Genomic DNA, 15383 nt, shown 5'->3' with positions numbered 1-15383 from the left:
TAACCATCGGCTCATACTCCTCCATCGATAGTGGAGAGCCATTGGCTCTCTGCCACTGATTGGCAAAACCAACGACCATCGACAGTTAACCCTCGATGATTGCTAACTAACGATGGTCATTGGCCATCTCTACTGCCTAGACAAAGGCCGTGGCATTTCGGGTGAATCTTTGTTTTGGCGTACACGTATCTTTTGAGTTCACATGGTTTCAAAGTAATATCAGTAGATGGGTCTGTGCCTTTTATTTAGCCTACAACTCGTCTCCTTCTCTGTTTCAGCATTCCAGCCACAGCGAGTTAAGGACCTTACGGAAAGGCTTATCTCCGTACCACTCAGAATCCCAGCTGTCAGCACTGACCCAGTACCCGGAGATCCTGCAGAATGTAAGGAGACCCTTTTGTCTGATCTCATTTACTGGTGACCAGTCCTAGGCATGTGTGTATTGCAGGGGTAACGTGGATCTCCATCTTCTCCTATATCGGGATGAATATTTATAAGCAGAAACAATGGAGAGGGATTTATGGCCCGTAATAGAGGCCATCATGAATATTTATACAACTTGATCCCCAAGGGTCTGCGTCATTTGCTGCTTTAGATCGCATAGGCTATAACCAGGTTTATTGTCAGGACCGTCTCAGGGCTATAAACTCTTCCCACGAATGATGAGATCCAGAAGGACATGAACATGACAGTGTTTTTAGTTGGAGGAAGTGAATTCTGCTCATAGTCATCCTATGCATTTTATGTTACAGCTTTGGGATTCTTCACCCTCTCAGACACTTTGTCACCAGGCATGTGACGCGGAGATCAGTAATTATCATGCAGAGTTATACGGTTGGGAGTCACTGAAAAGGCGCCCATATATTACATGTGTGGGGACGTGAGTTCGCTTTGTTTGTTCTGCAGTAGAGCCCCCGGTTTGTTGCGGGTTAGTGGGAGGAGAGGCAGCGATGCTGTTGGTAACTAAAACCACACTGACGCTGGCACCTGATTTCATACAAAATAGTTTTTAGGCTGCTTAAGTGGAACTGGGGATTATGTATATGACCCTTGAGAACTGCACACCCCATACAAAATCGACAAAGATTAGGTAGACAGCCAGTAGGTCAACAACAGGGTTAAAAGGTCGGCATGTTCAAAAGGTCGACACGCAAATGGTCAACACAAAAAAATGGGCAACACGTTTTTTTTCATGATTTTTCAAACTTTTTAAGGTTAGGGTTAAGCTTTTGGGGGAGGGTTAGTGTTAGGCTTCCTGAGGAAGCTTCCAGGGTTATGCACTAGGGGGAGGGTTGGTGTTAGGCACTAGGGGGGAGGGTTAGGGTGAGGCTTCCTGAGGAGACTTCTAGGGTTAGGCAGTAGGTGGGAGGATTAGGGTAAGGCTTCCTGAGGAGCTTTTAGGGTTACGCACAAGGGGGGAGGCGGTTAGGGCTAAGCTTCCTGAGGAGACTTTTAGGGTTAGGCACTAGGGGGAGAGTTAGGGTTAAGCTTCCTGAGGAGCTTTTAGGGTTACGCACTAGGGGGGAGGCGGTTAGGGCTAAACTTTCTGAGGAGACTTTTACGGTTAGGCACTAGGGGGAGAGTTAGGGTTAAGCTTCCTGAGGAGACTTCGAGGGTTAGGCCCTTGGGGGAGGGTTAGATCTGTTGCAGTCAACTCTTGGTGAGCGGTCTGGCTGTCTTAAACGTGTTCTGTGTCCTGGCCTCTGCTCCTCTATGTGCCAGTGCGTGCGCTTCACACACTGACTGGGATGCAGTGTGTTCACCGGTCCGTCGCGAGACTCCCAGGTGCCGGGCTCTCGCGAGATTGCACAGCCGCCCGTCCCTCTGCTCCGGAGCCCGTCACTCAACTGGAACCACTCAAGGAGACTTCTGGATAGTAATTGGATGGTGATTGGCGGTGGTTGGTGTGCGTATAGTTTCTGACTGTAGTAACTTCCTACGCGTATCGGCCATCAGAAATGGGTGAAAACTGCTAGGCGCACAGAGGAGGGGGAAGGGGGCATTCTACCCCCGGCACAGCTGTCCTGGGCCTCTTAACCCTGCGTCAGGCGCACCTCTGGGACTCCCAGGTTCAGATGCAGTGCGTGTGGCAGGCGCCTGTTATAAAATCGTCATTAGCACCTAATTAACTCAATTCTAACGCTCTTAAAGTGGTCAGTGTCCATCATTAGGATGTACAAAGAGAGAGTATATGGAAATCTGTTTCACAAATCCACATTTATTAACCTTAAAGCAAGTAAAACAAAGAATACTACATTTTAAGAGGCGCAGTGTGCCTTAGAGGCCACCCTGGACAAACCTACATATTTCCGCAAAATACCCACAACCTTTGTAATTTTCATTCATAAAATGAGCAAAATACACAAAAATGTGAGAAAATAAAAAGAAATACGTACCTTCAAAAGGCGGGCGAGTTCGGGCGCAATGAGCCTGTGAGGCCAGGAAGGTCACTACTGCACTCCACGCAGGCGGCGGGAAAACTGACTAGGGGGGTTTCAAACAGCACCTAGAGATAGGAAGGTACTAGGAGTGGCAGGCCCCTGCGCCCCCTTGCGGCAGAGAGGTGAGCGAGAACAGCTTTGTGGCGCCGGTCAGGCCAGCTGCGCCTGACGCAGGGTTAAACAAGCCTGGGCACAGGTAATTAGTACCCGCCCCTCTCGGCACCCCCAATTGCCCAAGAGCAGGTGGCTTTTCCCTGTTGTACCTTTCACTGCAGCAGTACAGGGTTGTGTTTAGTCTGGGGGGAGATTCGGGATGGCTTAACGCTTCAGAAGCGCTGTATTTGCTCTTGGTGGAGGGACATTGACCAAACCGTAACTAGACGTGACCATGCCATCCCATTTGATGTGACCCCCCCTACATTCCCCACTGAGCTTCACAAGACTTAAATGCAGGGAGGTATGTTCCAGAGATTTGTCAATGAAAATTCTGGCCCTGGTTGTAAATGTCCCTATTTTCCAATACTGACCAATTAATTACACAATGCAGTCCCTCTTTTTCTGCATGCTAGATGCAATTCTTAAAATATGTTCTTATCTGAGTTTTGTAAGATTTTATTTAAGGAAGATGAATATTTCAAATTGTTATAATGACATGACCAGATAGTTAGGAGCTGAATGGCTGGGACTTTATCTCCATCCAAGGCTTAGTAAATAGACCCCTTAGAGCAGGGATGGGCAATAAACGTCCCTTCAGCTGTTGTTGAACTACACATTCCAGCATGCCTTGCTACAGTTTTAGCTTGGCCAAATAGCAAAACTTTGGCAGGGCATGCTGGGGTGTAGCTCTACAACAGCAGGGGGAGGGGCGCTCATTGCGCACCCCTACGTTAGACCCTTATAGCACTTGCTTAGCTGTTACAATGTTGCCAACTAATACCTCTTTTCCACTAAAAACCCAGGGCCGACCTGGGTTTTTGGACATGGTTCCAACCCTGGTCAGACCCATTTACACTGCACCTTCGATCTGGGTTATTCCCAGGTCAGCCCTGTTAACACTGAACTCAGGTCTGCCCTGCTAAACCTGTGAGGTCATAAAAAGTGGGAGGTGAATGCTCCACAACCAACAATCAGCTCATTTTAGGCATGACCCAGGTCAGATAACCCGGGTTGCACCGTTTACACTGCACCATTACCCGGGTCCATCCTGGGTCCAACCCTGGTAGCTACCTGGGTTGGATTGCTGGGTCACTTAACCTGTGTTATTTTTCAGGGACCCTTTTACACTAAGCTGCGACCCGGGTAGACCCAGAAAAAAGCCAGGTTTTTGCTCTGGTGTAAAAGGGGTATAAGAGATATGAAGTGTGCAACCCTAGGTTCTTAGTGACTTGGGACTGTTGATAACGCGGCTGTGGTGTTTGCATCTGTAAGCACGTCTAGCAAACAAGGAATCATTATTGTCTGCTGGGCTCCTGCTTTATTGTACAAGGATCTTCATGTTTGCATATGTGTCCCAGCTGCCCAGTGGAAGATTAATCAAAGTAAATGCAAGAATCTTTGATGTGTGGAGGCGCAGCTGGGAGTGTGCGCCCTTTGTCAGCTATAACACCTCTCACTATTACCGTGCACCCTGCTGTCATTTACTGAGCTGAGCCAATCTTCAACCTAGTTACATACTATGAATCAGCGAAATCGCCCAGGCACGGCTGCACGCTCATGAATATTGATTAAGACCACAGAATGGCTGTCTCCATTGTATGTAAGCTATGTACTGTACTGTACACTTTAAAGGAACACAAGCAACCATTTTATTTTGTTTTTTAAAGTAGTTTTAGATGAAAGCTAAGTGAATATTGCATATCTCTCACAGGTCCTTCAATCAGGGCACGATTGTAAGGGGGCATAGCCACAATCATGGGTGCCTTCTAATGCTTCAGAAACGCTACACTGCCCCTGACGCCCATCATGCACCAGCAGTAGAATTGTATCACTCAGCTGCCCTGGCAATACATTCTTGTAATGTTAAGCTGGCCACACACATGGCGATCTGCACACGATCAGCCGATGTGTATGATTTCCCTTGAAACTCTCCCTGGCAGCTCTGCACACGATCTGCACACGATTTGGTGTCCAGTCTTCATACGATCTCTCCTGCAGTCAGACTGTCACAGTGCATCGCCTCCTAGATTGTCAGATCTGCCCTACAGCACGGCAAATCTGACAATGCGATGTGGCACCAGCGGGGACGAGCATTGCATCGTGATCGTGAGTGGGGAACTCACGATTTACTCTCGATTTGGCCATATTTTACACAATCTGTCGTTCCAATGTGTCGAAATCGGCCAGATCGAGTAAAATATCGCTATGTGTGTGGCCAGCATAGCAGTGAAATGTATCAATGAAAAATCTGTTTTATAGCCGCATTTTGCTACATTTGTCACTCGGTGTGATGTTACAGGAGGATCAGAGTAAACTGGGACAGTGAGAAGATCATAGAAAGTTAAGAAACTAAGGGAGCAGGAAGCAATAGAGAATTTGGTCAAGATGTATTCATAAGGGATAGCAGCAAGAGGGGGGGGGGTTGGCTGCAAGATGGGGGGGGGATAGGAGCAAGAGGGGGGAGGGATAGCAGCAAGATGGGGGAGGGATAGGAGCAAGATGGGGGAGGGATAGGAGCAAGAGGGGTGCCGGAGAAGAACAGAGACTGTGAGAGTTGAAAGTTCATGAAGGCTGTAATGCAGGTGTGGTACCCCAAATAAATGTATAGTAGATGTTAAAGTGCGTTGGATTATCACAGGCCCGATGTTACCGGGTTGTGGGGTGTTAGCAGGTATCCACTCTTGCTCCAGCACTCTGTCCTTCTCTCCCTCACACCGCCACAAAGAGGCAAGGAAACCTTACCCTTCCCCAGGCACAGACAAAATATATCCAAAACACAGTCCCCCCATCTCCTCTGTAGTAACACATCCCCCCATCTCCTGTGTAGTAACACATTCCCCCATCTCCTCTGCAGTAACACATCCCCCCCATCTCATCTGCAGTAACACATCCCCCATCTCCTCTGTAGTAACACATCCCCCCATCTCCTCAGTAGTAACACAGCCCCCCATCTCCTCAGTAGTAACGCATCCCCCCATCTCCTCTGTAGTAACGCATCCCCCATCTCCTCTGTAGTAACGCATCCCCCCATCTCCTCTGCAGTAACACATCCCCCATCTCCTCAGTAGTAACACATCCCCCATCTCCTGTGTACTAACACTGCCCCCCATCTCCTGTGTACTAACACATCCCCCCATCTCCTCTGTAGTAACACATCCCCCCATCTCCTCTGTAGCAACACATCCCCCCATCTCCTCTGTAGCAACACATCCCCCCATCTCCTCTGTAGTAACACTGCCCCCCATCTCCTCTGTAGTAACACACACCCCCATCTCCGCTGTAGTAACACATTCCCCATCTCCTCTGTAGTAACACATCCCCCATCTCCTCAGTAGTAACACATCCCCCCATCTCCTCTGTAGTAATACATTCCCCATCTCCTCTGTAGTAACACATCTTCTCCATCACCTCATAACACCTCCCATCAATCATCTCTGTAGCAATACATAACCCCTTCCCCTCTCCTCTGTAACATTTGTCCCCCACCAGTCATTGACTCTGATTTGCTGCAAGACCACTGTCACACACATGGTTTTATCACAGCAAGGGTGGGGGCTGGCAGAGACCCCTCCCTCCATGGGGCACCTCATTATCACCCCCTAACAAGCTCTCTTCCTGAGCACTAACTTGAAAACTGAACAATCTACTCAGAAATAAAAGATAAATAAATACTTAGATAAATAAAATCTTCTTGGAAATACATGTTGTTACTGTTAGTAATATTTCTATTATAGTTATCCTTTCATGTTCTGCAAACAAATACATCTGTTTCCTGATATTCGGGCAGAGGTAATTCTGATCTACAGATATTATTGTCTCTATGAATATCTCACAGGGAAATGTCCTCTGTATTTAAAGATAATATTCCGCCCTTTATGACCGAATCAAGATTTGTACTAGCAATAAACATCTGTCTCTAAGCGGACTACATGCGGTCTTCCGTCTTACCATGTCTCCTGCAAATATAAGATTAAAGACTTGTCCATTTAGGACAAAAGGTTCTCAATGAAACTGCCGACCCCCCCCCCCCACCCCTCCCTCCCTGTTACCTGGAGCCATGTGTCGGACTGGAAGTAATACTGCTCTAGATGAGGTTATTCACACAAAGCTTAGCTAACTTGTGCCTATCGAGCTGTATTGGAACTACAAGTCTCAGCATTCCCTGCCAGCCTTTGATACCACTTATTAATTCTAGGCAGTAATCTGGACCTAGTGAATAAATGTATTTTAAATGACAATGACATTCTTTGGGGTAGATTACATTCTATGCAAAGTGCTGCGGCAATGTTTAGCTGCGCACATCATGGTTGGACACAGTACCCATTGCTGATTTTTTTATGTACCTTCTATTGGGTGCGAGGTCAATTTTGCGATGTTGCTGGCTTTGCCTGACCGTGCTGGTGACACTTCACAGCCATCGCTTAGATTGGAATCTCCCCATCAAAGGTAAACCCACTGTGCGTCGTAGAACATGCAGGGCTGTTGCATGGGTCTTGCCCATGACCCCTCAGTCTCCTCCCTACTTCTTAACTAGTGTGGAGTAGGGGCACAGTAGCATTGTCTATTCGGGTGGTGTATGGGATCCTGGCAGTTAGAATACCAAGAGCAGCAAAATAGTAAGGGGTCTATTTACTAAGCAGTGTTAGGAGACAGAGTGAAAAGTGATAAGAAAGTGATAAGGTACCAGCCAATCAACTCCCAACTGTCATCTCACAGGCTGTTTGAAAAATGACAGTTGGGAGCTGATTGGCTGGCACCTTATCACTTTCTTATCACTTTTCACTCTGTCTCCTAACACTGCTTAGTTAATAGACCCCTAAGTGTCGTAATCCTAACCCTCCCCCCCTCTGCAGCCTACCCCTAACCCTAATACTTACCGTGGGGATGCCAGCGGTCGGGATTGAGGAGCCGGTATTCCGCTTGGATGTAACATAGCCCATAACTAACATGGAGGAGCAACACCCGGCAGGCTCACAGGCAGTGCTAATTTTCAACGGGAACGCACAAAGCTTTGGATGGAGATAAATTGAACGGAGATAAAGTACCAACCAATCAGATCCTAACTGCCATGTCACAGGCAGTGTTTGTAAAATGCCAGTTAGGAGCTGGTTGGTTGGTACTTTGGGCCTGATTCAGAGCCGGACGCAAATAGCGCTCGCTCGGCCTGAAAATAGGGGTGGCTATTCAAATGAACCGTTCGCTGTTTGCGGTCTGTTCACGCCTCTAGGTCTGAACGAGCGAACAAAACTTGCAGTCGTTTTTTGGGAAACTACGCCCCCTGGCCGCTCGCATCCTACGTCATGTCCGCTATTTATTAGATTAATCGAGTACATCGAACAGGGTATGAGCTGCTCGCTATTCTTGTTGTTGGTTTTTGCTACCACAATTTTGCGAGCAGTTCTGGCTTAAAAAAAACCCAGTGACGTGGTCAATGACGCTGCTGTTTTAATTATGCACACCCATAAAACGCCCGTTTTGACCTTTAAGCACGCCTGCGATCGGATCTCCACTCCCCGTTTTCAAGCACCTTCCCCTGTTACCACCCACATACACCTCATTCTGTCACTCATATTATTAGGCATTCGCTATATAGCGAGCACATGAATTTCGACCGCACTGACTGGTTCGCGCATGCGTATAACGATCCGTACGCATGCGCAGTTGGGCAAACATCGCTCGGAGCGAACGAGCTGCCACTTACGAGTGGCTCTGAATCAGGCCCTTTATCTCCGTTCACTTTGGGGTCTACTCACTTGGAGAAAGATTAAGTGGAGAGAGATAAAGTACCAGCCAGTCAGCTCCTGTCATTTTTCAAACACAGCCTGTAACCTGACAGTTAGGAGCTGATTAGTTGGTACTTTACCTCTCTCCACTTTATCTCTCTCCAAGGCTTAGTGAATAGACCCCCTTCTCCATCCAAGGCTTAGTAATTAGACCCCTATATCCCTGGCGTTCTCATCACTGCTGTGGCTGTGCAGTCATTTGAAACTTCAGGTTCTGGCTGCCCCTGGCTGCACAGGACGAGGCTCTGGGCCTTCTTTATAAACAAGTTTTATTATTCACGAGTGATAAAACTCATTGGCTGGAGCAGCATTATCATAAGCAATCAGCTAACTGTCATCTGTTTGAAAAGTGACAGTTGGGAGCTGATTGGCTGGAGCACCATCTATCATTAATACGTTTTATCACTCGTTGTGAATGATAGAAGTTGTTGATAAATGAGGACCCTGTATCTGTGAAGTACTTGTGAGGAGACCCTGCTGCTCTCATGCAGACAGGAGACTTTCTGAGCAACCAGTCACACATTAGGGGGGGATATGTATCAAAGCTTTTAAAGAGTGGAGAAGTTTCCCATAGCAACCTGTCAGATGGGACTTGTTCCCGCTTGAACCCGAACTATACTGTTAAACAGATAAAATGTATCACTGTACACCACCAGGGATGAGAGATGAGTGCGTCTCCCACAAACAGCAGTCTGGCGAGACGAGAGAGCTGCAGCTGAAGGGGAGATCTGGATTCTCTTGTCATTGTTGCCGTATTATTATTACAGTGTCGCTGAGGCTCAGATTCTGTTGCTGATTATATTGTATCTTTCTGAGATTATAAAAGGGTTTATTCATTTCCCCTCTACTAAATCTCCTGACAGTAATAATACTTTTCTGTTTTGCTGACAGTAATTCCCAAACTGTCTGCATTGTTTTCAAAAATAATTTTAGAATTTTTCTTTTGAGCTGATTTCAAGGGATTGAGAACTATAAATCAACTGTGCGAAAATTTCTTCACTGGATCTGCAGAGCCTCATATAGAATTAGGGGTAACACCACCTTGGCAAAACCAAATTGTGCCCCAGCTGGGGGAAGGAGGGAAGGGTATTTATAATGTGCAGACAGTAATACCCCTTTTACACCTTGGTTTTTGCTGGGTCTACCCGGGTCGCTGCTCAGTGTAAAAAGGGTCCCTGAAAAATTACCCGGGTAAAGTGACCTGGCAATCCATCCCAGGTAACTACCAGGGTCGGACCCAGGATGGACCTGGGTATTGGTGCAGTGTAAATGGTGCAACTCGGGTTATCCAACCTGGGTCATGCCTAAAATGAGCTGATTGGTGGATGTGGAACAGTCACCTCCCACTTTTTATGACCTCACAAATTTAGCAGGGCAGACCCAGGTTCATTGTGAACCGGGCTGAGAATAACCCAGATCGATGGTGCTGTGTAAATGGGGTCGGACCCGGGTTGGAACCATGTCTGAAAATCCAGGTCGGACCGGGTTTTTGGTGGAAAAGAGGTATTAGAGAGTTAGGAGGGGGCACATCCTAGATCAACTCTAAATTGTAGTCTTCCAGCATTACAGGTTCAGAGAGGCAAAACGCTGGTCACGGCCCTGATTCCCATGTTTTACGTATGTGCCAATGTCCGAATCGCACTGCGCATGCGATGGTTACTGCTGGGGGATTCATAACAAATTTGGATGCAGAGAGGCAATTTCGGTGGGTGACCGTGGGGTCTATTTACTAAGCCTTGGATGGAGATAAAATTAACGGAGATAAAAGTACCAGCCAACCAGCTCCTAACTGTCATTTTTCAAGCACAGCCTGTGACATGGCAGTTAGGAGCTGATTGGCTGGTACTTTATCTCCATTCACTTTATCTCCAACCAAAGCTTCGTAAAAATAGACCCTCCATGTGAGGTAACGGGGGGTGGCTAGCCAGATGCGGACGCGTCGCGATCAGCGCCTGCATCTTTTTGCCATAGTTGCACCCATTTCGGTGGCCATGTTCAGACAGACAGTCTGCGCCGCCATTGGGCTGGGGCAATGTTCCATGGTGCAACCAATGGGGTATCTTATTGCGCAAAGTGTCAGATTAGCACCGCGCAGCCGGTGGGGTAGCTCTGTACAAATCCCTCCAGCTGCGGAATTAGCATAAAGATGCAGCTGCGCTGCTGAAAAAGGGGCAGTTGCGCCGGCAGCGGCGTCCACCTCCGGATTGAGCCCAATGTGTGGAATGTTGGTGCTGTCCTGGATTGTGGCTTGACACTTAAGCATCAGAATCAGGGCCCTTATTCTGAGTAGATCGCAGCAGCCGTTCCCTGATGGCCATCTGTGCGCTGCATACAGGGCTGCAACAGCTCTGCCAGGCCCCGGTACTGGGAGGGGGCATGGCCAACTCGGGGAGGTGTGACCAGACCCCTTCCTTACAAAACATACACAGGGCCTGATTCGGAGATGGACAGTATTGCAGAGCCGCACACAAGAAACAGGCGCCTCTTTGCTGCATCTGCGATCCCAGTGCCGCAACCGAGGTCACAGCACTGGGATCACCATCGGAACAATTGGTCGAGATGGTTGTATCTCTGGCCAGGCTGAGGCAGCTGAATGGGTCCTGGCAGCTTTTTAGACCCTGGCTTCAGCACTCCTAGAAAACGGGACGAAACGCCCCCGTTTCCGGGAACGCTGGCCATCCCCACCCCGTCCGCAAACGCTTCTGCCTGTCAATCAGGCAGAGTCTTTGGGAAAATCTGTGTGGTATCGCTGAACCCGTTCTGCACATGTGCAATCACAGACCACTTACCATCGGAGATGTGGGCTAACCATCAGTTTAGCGTACATCTCTGAATCAGGCCCTATGTTAATGGCCGCAACAGGCCCTGTCCCGGGTAAAGAGTACCCGCACCCACACCCTCTCGGCTGTATGTGCAAGGACTGAGACGCCCACTGTCAGCTATTTGCACCAGATCTCTGCATTGTGCACTGGGTGGCTGGTCCATGAAGATGTCACTTCCGGGAGTCTGGGAAGGCTCCTTGAGATTCCGTGTCTGGCAGACATTCGGGGAGAGTAGATAAGTATACCTGCGTACTTCAAAATTGGGGACGCAAAATTTTTTGGGAAAAAGCGAAAGTCGTTCCTACTCTAATTAACTGCAGCTTTAAAATGAACATTTTGATACTATTTACTACATTGAAAGTGATTCATAGCCTCAAATATCACATTGTTTTGGAGCCCATTTTACTTTGTTTCCCTTTAAATAAGTAGTTTGCGAGCTGTTAGGAACATAGCAGTGGGATCTCTGCATTGTGTGACAGCCTCGGGTAGGGGCAGATGGAACAAGCCCAGGGCGCCATTCACATGGATGGCAGCATTAAGAGAGCCTCGCACCAGGTGGCCAGAAAATGCGGATATAAGACGTGTCTTCTCTAGAATGTTGCAGCAGAACAATATTGTAGTATTATCAGTGTGGACTTTGTGTCTTTGCAGGATACAAGAAGGGTTTTTTTTTCCTGCGTTGATAAATATTATGCTGGTGAGACAGAGACTAATGTCACCTTTCCAACAGGGCTCTGCGCGGATCCCTTCTGACATCTCAACCACTCCCCCTGGTGGATACATCCCAGCGGTGCAGAAGCCGGAAGCCGTTGTGCATGCAATGAAGGTAGGGTGACACAAATGTGCAAGTAGAAGAACCACTATGGTTTATGCTGAAATGGGAGACGTTCAATATCACGACAGCGGGGATTCCGACGGTCAGAATGTCGACGGTGGAATCCCAACACTTACCGGAATACAGGCCCCAGCATCCCGACAACTGGAACCACAAGTACCAGCATGCGGGGCATTAAGGGTCCGCTAGTACATGTAGTTCACCTGTAAAGAAATGTGTAAAAAAACACAACACACAAACACCTGTGAAAATAACGTCTTATTACATACATACACACTCACACATACTCACCTGCTGCCAGATGTTCACGTCCCCTTCTCACTGTAAAGTATCCTATGGAAGTACCTGAAAAAAAGATCCAATGCTCACCTTTTGTCCCACAATGTTCTCCGCAGAAATCCAATAAAGGCCACAGACACACAGTAACAACACGCTTCAGCATGTTACAGTACGCAAATGACAGCTCATGAGAATTGTTTTGTCATTAGTACCGGGCTGCGAGCCAATCAGCGGCGGCTTAACATTAGCGGGTGCTCATTGACTGGGTCCACGTGGGTCCCTCTCAGCCAATGAGCATCTGCTAATGTTAAGCCGCCCCTGATTGGCTCGTGGCCATGCCCCATTTTTGTGCGAACGCCTTTGGTATGACATTTGCAGGAGCATGACCTTGTGTCACACCCCCCTTTTTAGGCACGTTGGGGGAGAGCCCAGGACATTAAAAATACACATTTTACATAATCTTCCCAATATACATTTTTCACTGTTGAAGTGAAAGAAAAAGCCAGAGCAATATAGAGAACATTGACATAGCCAGATCCACATAACATACACAGAAACAAGCCAGATCTACATAACATACACAGAAACAAGCCAGATCCACATGACATACACAGAATCAAGCCACATCCACATGACATACACAGAATCAAGCCACATCCACATAACATACACAGAAACAAGCCACATCCACATAACATACACAGAAACACGCCAGATCCACATAACATACACAGAAACAAACCAGATCCACATAACATACACAGAAACACGCCACATCCACATAACATACACAGAAACAAGCCACATAACATACACAGAAACAAGCCACATCCACATAACATACACAGAAACAAGCCACATCCACATAACATACACAGAAACAAGCCACATCCACATAAACTACATATTGAAATCCAGAACCAAATAAAATACATTAAGAATGCCAGTGCCCATTATGCTGTGCCCCTGTAGTTGTGCCCCATATGCAGTGCCCTCCTGTTGTTGTACCCATTAAGAAATGCCCCCTGTCGTTGTGGCTCTTATGCAATGCCCCCTAGGAGCTGTGCCCATTATGCAATGCCCCCTGTAGCTGTGCCCATTATGCAATGCCCTCTGCAGTTGTGCCCATTATGCAATGCCCCCTGTAGTTGTGCCCCTTCTGCAATGCCCTCTGTAGCTGTGCCCATTAAGCAATGCCCCCATTAGTTGTGGCTCTTATGCAATGCCCCTGTAGCTGTGCCCATTATGCAATGCTCCCTGTAGCTGTGCCCATTTAGCAATGCCCTCTGTAGCTGTGCCCATTAAGCAATACACAAAAACAAGCCACATCCACATAACATACACAGAAACAAGCCACATCCACATAACATACACAGAAACAAGCCACATCCACATAACATACACAGAAACAAGCCACATCCACATAACATACACAGAAACAAGCCAGATCCACATAACATACACAGAAACAAGCCACATCCACATAACATACACAGAAACAAGCCACATCCACATAACATACACAGAAACACGCCACATCCACATAACATACACAGAAACAAGCCACATCCACATAACATACACAGAAACAAGCCACATCCACATAACATACACAGAAACAAGCCAGATCCACATAACATACACAGAAACAAACCAGATCCACATAACATACACAGAAACACGCCACATCCACATAACATACACAGAAACAAGCCACATCCACATAACATACACAGAAACAAGCCACATCCACATAACATACACAAAAACAAGCCAGATCCACATAACATACACAGAAACAAGCCACATCCACATAACATACACAGAAACAAGCCAGATCCACATAACATACACAGAAACAAGCCACATCCACATAACATACACAGAAACAAGCCAGATCCACATAAACTACATATTGAAATCCAGAACCAAATAAAATACATTAAGAATGCCAGTGCCCATTATGCTGTGCCCCTGTAGTTGTGCCCCATATGCAGTGCCCTCCTGTTGTTGTACCCATTAAGAAATGCCCCATGTAGTTGTGGCTCTTATGCAATGCCCCCTAGGAGCTGTGCCCATTATGCAATGCCCCCTGTAGCTGTGCCCATTATGCAATGCCCTCTGCAGTTATGCCCATTATGCAATGCCCTCTGTAGTTGTGCCCCTTCTGCAATGCCCTCTGTAGCTGTGCCCATTAAGCAATGCCCCCATTAGTTGTGGCTCTTATGCAATGCCCCTGTAGCTGTGCCCATTATGCAATGCTCCCTGTAGCTGTGCCCATTTAGCAATGCCCCCAGTACTTGTGGCCCTTATGCAGTGCCCCTGTAGCTGTGCCCATTATGCAATGCCCTCTGTAGTTGTATTCCTTTTGCAATGCCTCCTGCAATGCGGGCTCCTCAAATCGCGGGTGACGTCATGACGTCACCCGCGCACCGCATTACTGGGAACGCTGGCCTCTGTAGCGATCAGAGGCTTCTTTAGTCTCTGATGGCTTCAGAGACCAGTATTCTCATTAATAATGGGGTCTGCCGAGCCGCGAGCCGCATTAGAAACTCATCAGAGAGCCGCAGGTTGGCCACCCCTGGTGTAGAAGGTCCCCTGATGCTACTGAGAGAGGATCACAAAGATATTTTAACTGAAGCCACCAAGAAAGCTCTCAATGGGGCTTATCGGTTAACTTAAAACAAAAAAACTGTAATTTTGCGATGTTGCTGCCTTTGCCTGACCGTGCTGGTGACACTTCACAGCCATCGCTTAGATTGGAATCTCCCCATCAAAGGTAAACCCACTGTGCGTCGTAGAACATGCAGGGCTGTTGCATGGGTCTTGCCCATGACCCCTCAGTCTCCTCCCTACTTCTTAACTAGTGTGGAGTAGGGGCACAGTAGCATTGTCTATTCGGGTGGTGTATGGGATCCTGGCAGTTAGAATACCAAGAGCAGCAAAATAGTAAGGGGTCTATTTACTAAGCAGTGTTAGGAGACAGAGTGAAAAGTGATAAGAAAGTGATAAGGTACCAGCCAATCAACTCCCAACTGTCATCTCACAGGCTGTTTGAAAAATGACA

At 47.5% G+C, this 15383-nt stretch overlaps 1 protein-coding gene across 1 annotated transcript in view; it reads left to right on the top strand.

Annotated features, from left to right (window-relative positions):
* The window catches only part of CCDC85C (coiled-coil domain containing 85C), a 149824-nt gene that overhangs the window by 120834 nt on the left and 13607 nt on the right, over positions 1-15383 (top strand). The window contains exons 3-4 of the mRNA XM_088464289.1: positions 279-383; positions 11933-12028. Of these exons, the coding sequence (XP_088320415.1) occupies positions 279-383; positions 11933-12028 (201 nt within the window). The remainder of the gene's footprint in view (positions 1-278; positions 384-11932; positions 12029-15383) is intronic.

This window comes from Taudactylus pleione, unplaced genomic scaffold (genome assembly GCF_031769625.1).
Source record: "Taudactylus pleione unplaced genomic scaffold, aTauple2 ptg001628l, whole genome shotgun sequence".
In the NCBI taxonomy this organism is placed as follows: Eukaryota; Metazoa; Chordata; class Amphibia; order Anura; family Myobatrachidae; genus Taudactylus; species Taudactylus pleione.
The sequence above is the reverse complement of the archived record's forward strand: the minus strand, read 5'-3'. Positions and strand labels throughout refer to the sequence as shown.